A 9,362-nucleotide genomic window follows, 5' to 3' on the forward strand; every position below is an offset into this window, starting at 1 on the left:
GGGACTGGGGATTTTATGAGCAGCTAGAAATGCATTCTTGTATTACAAAAGAGTTTTCAGGAAATTATCTTCTATAATTTCTGTTGGCTTATGTTTTCTTTGAATAACTTGATAGACTTCTTGTTGGGCTTGCATAATGATTTGTAAAAGAAAGTGAGGAGCAACTAAAGTTGATTTCTACTAGTTTACATTTGATGATCTTTCTTCCAATGGGGATTGTTGATATGTTTGTAATGGAGAGTGAGGAGCAACTGAAAACTCCGACTAGCATGCATGTGATGATCCCTCTTCCAATGGGAATTGATAATATCTTTCATTCAGTTATTATCTACTTATTGGGGAATGAGGAATGATCGAAGTCATATCCTACTAACATAAATTTGGTAACACCTGTTCCTACGGGGTTTAATCGAGGATCATCTCCTTTGATTTTGTCTGACTAATTTAATCAGTTGAGAAAATCTCAAAATTTGAATCACTTGACTTATCAAGCTGGATAAGTTTAAGCAAGACAACTATTATCATTAGATGGACAAAACATAGTCTTATTCACTATCACCGTTTTTATGACTTGTTGAGTGAAGAGTACTGTCATCGACTCGACCATATTTGAGCTTGTTTAGTCCGACCTTCAAGACTTGCTTGTGTCTGAGACTTGGGCTGTAAACGAACTTTTGCTTCTTCAACTTGATATGTTAAAGATCACCAGCTCAAAATTCTCTCATGACTTTCTCAATTATGATAAGTTTGAGAGATGAATCAATAGCTTTGAGATTGTCTTATTTATACTTTGCTTGAAGATAGACTCATTTTTGCTCAAATTGACGGAGTATAACTTTGGTATCAATATGGTGAAAAATTCAATTGGAGATCTCACATCCAACATAATTTCAACCCAAGTGATAAAGTATAGAATATGTTTGGGGTTCTCAACTTGAAGTTCGACATAATAGGAGAAAAATATATTTAGGGATATCGGCCTAGTGCTCGATGTCAACCAAATGAAATAAGTGGCCCCTTATCCTGATAATATGGTAAATCCTAATGCTAGCTAAATATATTTGAGGATCTTAGCTTACAGCTCATGTCAACTCAAATAAATATATATATTCCCTTTTATCTTAAAAATGAAGAATATCAGAGGCCATCTTTGAGCTTGATACAAAGGTTGAACTAGCGTCTTTTGTTTTATACTTCAACTTAATCATACTTGTTGAAGAAGAGAGGAATTCCTTGAGTAAGAGCTTAATGCTTGTTCTGTCTTATTGAAGAAGCTGCTTTCAGTTGGCTTGATGTCTTATTAAGCAAGGATCATCTTATTTGACTTTTATCTTCATTTTTAGATCAGGTGAGAAAATTTGATGCATCTAAATCATTTGACTTTCTTAAGCTGGGTAGACATGCTTTTGTTGTCGTTAGACTGACCAACGGGGCTCTTCACCATGACCTTGGCTGGTAGTGAAGAGAAAATCAGTAACTTGACCACCTCTTAGCTTGATAAGTCTGGCCACCGTCTGAGTCCTAGACTTTAGCAGTAAATAGTCTTACTGACAATCGAGACTCTTCACTATAATATTGGCTTGTTCAGTGAAGAGAAAATGCCAATAACTCGACCACCTCTTGGTTTGATGAGTCTGGCCTTCACCTGAATCCTTGACTTTAACAATGAATATGCTTGTGCTTTATCGTCACAGACTCACAAACGAGGCTTTTCACTACGACATTGGCTGATAGTAAAGAGAAAAGCCAGTAGGTCAGTTATCTCTTGGTTTGATGAGTATGGCCTCCGTTTGAGTCCTAGACTTTAGCATAGGATACTTTATGCTTCTCCAACTTAATTGCACAAACTTATAGATTTTCACAGATTTTCTCACTTGGCATTTTAAATCTCAGCGAGTTTTGAAGATGTGCCTCTAACATTTAGAATCATCTTATACATCTTGTTTGGAACTTATTCTTTTTGGATTATTAAACTTAACACAACTTTATCATTGACAATTTGAACATCGTCTCAGGGGTCTTGGCACACAACATGATGTCACACGCGTTACTTGGGGATATCAGAGGAAGAAGAAGCCCTTTCGCGATTTGGACTATTGAATGAAGCAGGAGCTCTTTGCGACTCGGAGGAGCTCCTCACATGCAACTCCAAAAACAGAAAGGAAGCTCGTGAAGGCGGCCAACCAAAATGAACTGGGGGTATTTTTTTTAAGGCATCGACTTAAGAAACTATTTATAGCTAAGGGAAGGCTTGGGCGGATGTGGCATACCTAGGTGGCGCTGAGTTGGCGTTGAGGTGGCTAGGGAAGGAAAAATCAATTATACAACTTAATTAATTATGTAAGAGTATTATATTATTTCACACTTTTATGTTATGTTTAGTTTTAAATTATACAACTTAATTAATTATGTAAGAGTATTATGTTATTTCACACTTTTATGTTATGTTTAGTTTTATTATTCTATTTTTAATGAAATTGAATTATTTTATTATTATTTCTTATTTTGTTTCAATTTTATTTTAAGTTTATATTGAATGATTTCGTATTTCTTTTATTCAATTTTAAGTCATTTTAGAATTTGGATTAATTATATCTCAATTTTATTTTGTTTATAATTTCAATTTTATATTTGAATCCTTATTTGCATTGATTAAACTTTTTAAAAAATTTTTATTCGGAATTGCTTTAAAATTTTCAAAGCTTAGAACTCTTTTATTATTATCATTTATTATTATTATTTTATTTAATTACAAGTTTGTTAAAAATTTAATTTTATTTATGTTTAACTAAAAATTTAATTAAAATTATATGATTTGATTGATTTTTTTTAGATGTGATTTTTTTTATTAATTTCAGTTTGAATTTAAAATTTTTCGATTTTGATTTATGTATTCAAATCGAAACCTATCTAATTTCATTTTAATCAATTAAAGTTTCTATTTTAAATTAAAATCCAACCATGGCTTTTAAAGTGATCGTGAAACATATTCGAATTCATTTCGAACCAAATGCGTAAATTAAGAGCAAACATTAAGCTCAATTGAGTAATTTTTATATGATCGAAAGACACTTAAAGCATAAAGTCAAGTCTCTAAGTTTGAAAATGTTGCTTAGGACATTTTAATCCTACAGGAACTCAACTCGAGCTTCAATAATTTGACCTTAATCAACTCAAACAAAGCTTGAGGATTCAAGGTCAAATGCATAAAACTACAAGGAGTTAAGAAATAATTCAAATTTCTAGTTGGTATGGGCCCCAACACTAGTCATCTAGGCAAAGCCACTAAGAATTTATGAGGCTAGACCCTAATAGAGCGAGAAAGAGACAAACCTCATAAAAATGAGGTCAACATAGATATACCAGATGTATTGATATAATCCATATTATTTGGCTTGCTCAAATTTAATTGAGATTGTAAGTTTCTTTGCCTTCCTAGAAGTGAATGGTTTATATATTCTATTGAATGACAATTGCAACTGGAAAATGTTGCTTTTAAAAGAAAAAGTTTTTCTTAATCTCACATGTTTGCCTGTGAAAATTTTTGTTGTTCAGATATCTATTGCTTTTCCTGACGATGGCTCATGGAAGCGATTTCATAAACAACTTCAGCATTTCCCAGTGGTAATATGTCAGTCAAAGGAATCCTTTTAATGGAATGGCATGATCTATCTGGCAGTATTATGTTATTTTGATTATGAGAAATCTTGATTCTCAGATTGTCTGTACCAAAGTTAGGGAAGGTGACCAACGATTTGTACGGTTGAAAGAGGGAGACCCTAGAGGTCGCCATGTTGTTATAGTTGATGACTTTGTACAATCAGGAAGTACACTAGTTGAATGTCAGGTAGGAAAGTTCTTTCTGACATTCTATTTTCCGTAGTTTTTGCTCATTATATTAAAATATCTCTCTTTTTCACAATTGCTTGCCTGTGTTTTTTTTTCTGTTTGTTATACTTTTATATTTATATTTGACTCTAGTTTGCATCTGTACGCAATTTTTTTAGAAAGTACTAGCAGCTCATGGAGCGGCAAAAATCAGTGCCTATGTAACACATGGAATCTTCCCAAAGAAAACATGGCAGCGATTTAAGTATGATGATGGAGGTATTTTTTCTCAGTGAGATTAGTTGATTTGTCAACATTATTTTGTTATTTTTTTTACCATTTCTATTAGAATGTAAAGCTTTTGGCTGGTAAAGCTTTTGCAGAATGTAAAGCTTTTGGCTGGCCCTTCAATGTTTTTTTTTTTCTGTCAAATTTTTAGTGCCCGAAATAGTTAAAATGCAGAGAGAGTGCAAAGCCGAGAAAATTCCACAATAATTTGCATACATGCTTTGGTCATAGGCTTGTACACATTATTTTGTTTAGTAGTAACTACTGTTTGGTCACTTAATCTTTGATTCAAACAATGGAGACCTATGGTTGGTCCTCTTGAATGAAGGGAATTGCAATGACATGTAGAGTCGAGGATGGGCATGAAGATTATATTGGAGTCCAAAGAGGACTTCAACCTAACTCTGACAAGAAACAATAATCTAACAAACTAGTTAATGGGCTAGATTTTTCTGAGTTTTAATCTCAAAGTGATTACCTGGTTATTTGTAGGCAATTTAATCATAGAGCATCACATTTATCTAATTTAGTTCCCTAAGCATACAAACATTGATCCAAAATAGTTCCTTAAGAATTAAGTTGAGAATTTTTTTTCATATTCAAGGAACTTTATTGGAGTTGATTTTGTATCTATTTGAGGGATCATTTTGGATCAATTTTGTGTAGTTGAGGGCCTATATTGAAGAAATGGATACTCTGTAATTTAATTAGTTGCGTGCAAATAATCAGGAGATTGATTGGATTTAATCTTATTATTCTTTGTTAGGCTTTGATGTAATTCATATTTGAGGAGTCTTGAAATTAATTATGAGGGAAGATCAAAATTTTTGCGTACAGGGTGGTGGATTACTTAGCTTTATAACCTAGCATTGGTTAATAAAAAATACAGTAATTGATATTTACCGACTTCCGAATCTTAGTAAATGAGCCGTTGATATCTACTTCATTTTGTACCATTGATTCCCTTTCAAATTATTAGATTTATTGTTGTCACGTCCTGGCTCGGGACTTGTAATTAACAAAGGCGGGTACACACGGTTGGACAGTGAAAATTTAATTTTATATAACTAACATTTTAATAATGAAAGAGCTAGAAGCAATGTAAAACTGTTAAATTTTTCTTATTTTTGATTGACCGAGTCTTCTATAAATATTTTCTCTTATATCGCACATCTTTAATTAATTAATTAAATCTGAAATATTAGTTTAAAATAACAACAATTAATGAATGAAAGTACACATACCTCAAATGAAAAACCGAGGATATTTTTCTTGCATCTCATAGACTTTCTCCCAAGTAACATTCTTCTCCAGTACATGCGTCCATAAAATTTTCACAAAAGGGATCTCTGTTCCGCAGCTTCTTCACATCATTATCCAAATTTCTTTCATGCTCCGCAACATAAGTAAAATCAGGTTGTATGTAAAATGAGTCTACTAGCTTCAACTGCAATATATTTTCTGAGTGCAAAAATGTGAAAAATATTATGCACTTTTTGCATATGAGATGGTAAAGCCAATCTGTAAGCTACATTTCTAATCCTCTCCACAATATCAAATGGACTGACAAATTTGGGGCTTAATGTTCCGGCCTTCCCAAAATGTTGCACACCCTTCAATGGACTCACCTTGGTAAAAAGAAACTTTTCAATTTCAAATTCAACATGTCTGTGCTTGGCATCGTAATGTTTTCTCTGTCTATCCTGCACTGCCCTCAATCTCTCTGATCAGTCTAATCTTCTCAGTAACATCATCAACCAAGTCAGCTCGATGAACTTTTTTTGTTAACATAATTGTATTTTGCACTTCCTTCCATACAAGCTTATTATGGAGCCATCACAATGCTAGCCTGGTAACTGTATTACAAGCAAGCTCTCTTAATGTTTTATGTGATTCTCAGGCTCCACCAAAGTCAATGACACAACCTTAGTAGATCCTACAAGGTATGAATATTCCCCTCTGACTGACCATATGTCTGAGGGTGAAATGTTGTACTTAAAGTCAGTCATGTGCCCAACGCTTCCTGAACCTTTTTCCAAAACCTGGAAGTAAATCTGCCATCTCTGTCGGAGATAATAGAACACTCTATGCAATCTCACAATTTAATCCACATACAACTTGGCTAGCTTCTCCATTGGATTTGTCTGTCTTATGGGCAAGAAATGGGCAGACTTTGTCAGTCTATCAACAATTACCCAAATACCATCTCGGCCCTATCACGAAATTCATCGCAATCTCTTCCTATTTCAACTCAGGAATCAATAAAGGCTGCAACTTACCTCTAGGAAGCTAATGTTATGTCTTTATTAACTGACAAGGACACTTAGCCACAAATTCTGCAACACTACTCTTCAATTTCGGTCAACAAAATGCTTATTTGAGACCTTGACACGTTTTATTGTGCCCTGGATGAATTTTGTAGCCAGATAAATGTGCTTGCTCCAGAATTTCCTTACTCAAATTATCAACATTTGGAATATAAACCATGCCTTTATATCTCAATAAATCATCCCGATCCGGCAAATACCTCTGCAAAGTGCTCACTTTAACCCACTCCGGGATTTTCTGAACACTGCACGTAATCTAGGCAACCCAATCACGAAACTCATCGCAATCTCTTCCTATTTCAACTCAGGAATCAATAAAGGCTGCAACTTACCTCTAGGAAGCTAATGTTATGTCTTTATTAACTGACAAGGACACTTAGCCACAAATTCTGCAACACTACTCTTCAATTTCGGTCAACAAAATGCTTATTTGAGATCTTGACACGTTTTATTGTGCCCTGGGTGAATTTTGTAGCCAGATAAATGTGCTTGCTCCAGAATTTCCTTCCTCAGATCATCAACATTTGGAATATAAACCATGCCTTTATATCTCAATAAATCATCCTGATCCGGCAAATACCTCTCCAAAGTGCTCACTTTAACCCACTCCGGGATTTTCTGAACACTGCAATTTATGTCTAAAGAATATTCAATTCAGCCCTTCTAAGTTGATTGCACTGACAACTGATATGATTAAATGATACTGTCATCACCATAATCAACTATAGATAGTTTCAACTTTTTTAGGTCTTCAAGTAACTACCCTACTGAGTAAACAAGTAATTCAAATTAATTGAAGCTTTCCTACTTAGCACATCTGCAACCACATTTGCCTTTCTCGGATGGTAGTGAATTTCCAAATCATAAACTTTAATAAACTCTAGTCATCTTCTCTGCCTTAGGTTCAGTTCTTTCCGAGTAAAAACTTACTTCAAACTCTGGTGGTCAGTAAATACCTCGTATCTCACTCCATGTAGATAATGCCTCCATATCTTGAGTGCAAATACAACTGTTGCAAGCCCCAAATCATTTGTGGGATAATTTCTTTCATAATTCTTCATTTGTCGTGCTGCATATGCAATTGGTTCTACCAAGCTTCATAACTACACAACCCAAACTCCTCAAAGATACTTCGCTGAAAATCTGAAACCTATAAGAACCTGAAGGAATGACCAAAACCGGAGTAGACATTAAGCAAGTCTTTAGCTTCTAAAAAGCCTCCTCAAAATAATCTGACAATTTGAATTTTACTACCTTTTGAGTCAATCTTGATAATAACACAGCAATCTATGAGAACCCCTCGACAAATCTCCCGTGATACCCCGCCAAACCTAGAAAGCTCCTGACCTCAGTGATAGTAATAGGTCTTGGCCAAGTTGCGATTGCCTTGACATTATTCTGATCCACAAAACTGTCCTCACTGATAATGTGCTCAAGAAAATCACACATTTAAGCCAAAATTCATATTTAGAAAATTTAACATAAAGTCTATTCTCCTTCAAGACCTGTAGGACATGTAAATGATTTATATAGCTGGCTTCATCACTTGAATACACTAGAATATCATCTATAAAAACAATCACGAAAGTATCTAAAAACTATATTTAAACCCTGTTCATCATGTCCATGAGAACTACTAGTGCATTTGTCAGTCAAAATGACATCACCATGAATTCATAGTGCCCATATCTTTTTTTGAAAGCAATTTTTATTTTGTCTTCTTCTTTAATCTTTGACTAGTGATAACCTGACCTCAGATCAATCTTTATCAATCCTCGGCAGTAGATATTTGTTTTTAATTGTGAGCTTATTCAACTCTCTGTAGTCAATGCACATTCTGAAGCTCCCACCTTCTTCAGAAATAATACTGGAGCTCATCAAGGTGAGGTGTTAGGTTTGATGAACCCCTTATCTAGCAACTCCTACAGCTGGCTCTTGAACTCCTGCAACTCTTTAACTGACATTTTATACGGTTCCTTGGATATTGACTCAGAACCCGGTAAGAGCTCAATAGTGAAATCAATCTCTCAAACTGGTGGTAACCCTGGTAAATCATCAAGAAAGACTTTTATATATTCTCTTACCACCGGAGTATCACCCAAAAACTGTACTTCCTTGGAAGTATCCATTACTTGAGCAAGAAAACCTTGATTTGCACGATTTAAGAATTTGTAACCTTTCAAACAGGTAATTATCATACATGTCAATCTTCTATCACCACAAAATTTATCGTATGCTTCCCTGTGTATATTTATGTGATGGTCTTCTTATTGCAGTAAATAGTGATAGTTTTTAGAGATTCAATCCATGTTTAAAATCACCTGAAATTCCACCAGGGTTAACACAGTAATTTGTGCCTCAAAATCTTTTCCGTCAATCATAAGTTTCGCTTTACATGATTGACTAACTTCCAGAAAAACATCATTTGAATTCTAAATGAGAATATCATAGGTATAGAAATGATACTCAAATCACATCACTTTAATCAGTTCCTCAGCTATAAATGAGTGTAATGCTTCTAAATCAAACAATACTCCTATGGGCCTACTCTGAAGATATATGATGCATTCATTTATATCATTGCATTGAATATTTAGAGTCGAATTATTAATATATTAAAGTTCTTACAGGTTATTACGAGTGATATGACTTAAATTTTATTTTGCTAAAAAATTGAATGTGGTTAAAATTCTTGAAACATACTGGTGATAACTTTTTGAGAGTCCTAAGCTTCCTTCCGTGAAAATATGCATAAACCATGGGTTGGACATTCTGTTGGGTCTGAATAGGATTCGACACACCCTGAAGATTCAGCTATCCGCATACCATTGCTCTTCTGAGGTGGTGTGACATTGCTTTTGAATTTTGCTGGAGACCTCTGACTTAATCCAGAATAGTTCCTCGCCATGTCCTAGCGGG

General features: G+C 34.3%; 1 protein-coding gene across 1 annotated transcript in view; it reads left to right on the forward strand.

Moving 5' to 3' along the window:
* The window catches only part of LOC110019315 (ribose-phosphate pyrophosphokinase 4-like), a 78,284-nt gene extending 69,705 nt beyond the window's left edge, over nucleotides 1–8,579 (forward strand). The window contains exons 4-7 of the mRNA XM_020716938.1: nucleotides 3,556–3,624; nucleotides 3,719–3,847; nucleotides 4,008–4,107; nucleotides 8,269–8,579. Coding sequence (XP_020572597.1) covers nucleotides 3,556–3,624; nucleotides 3,719–3,847; nucleotides 4,008–4,107; nucleotides 8,269–8,579 — 609 coding nt within the window. The remainder of the gene's footprint in view (nucleotides 1–3,555; nucleotides 3,625–3,718; nucleotides 3,848–4,007; nucleotides 4,108–8,268) is intronic.
* The last annotated feature ends 783 nt before the right edge of the window (nucleotides 8,580–9,362 follow it).

The sequence above is a fragment of the Phalaenopsis equestris genome, unplaced genomic scaffold, assembly GCF_001263595.1.
Source record: "Phalaenopsis equestris unplaced genomic scaffold, ASM126359v1 Scaffold000054, whole genome shotgun sequence".
Classification (NCBI taxonomy): Eukaryota; Viridiplantae; Streptophyta; class Magnoliopsida; order Asparagales; family Orchidaceae; genus Phalaenopsis; species Phalaenopsis equestris.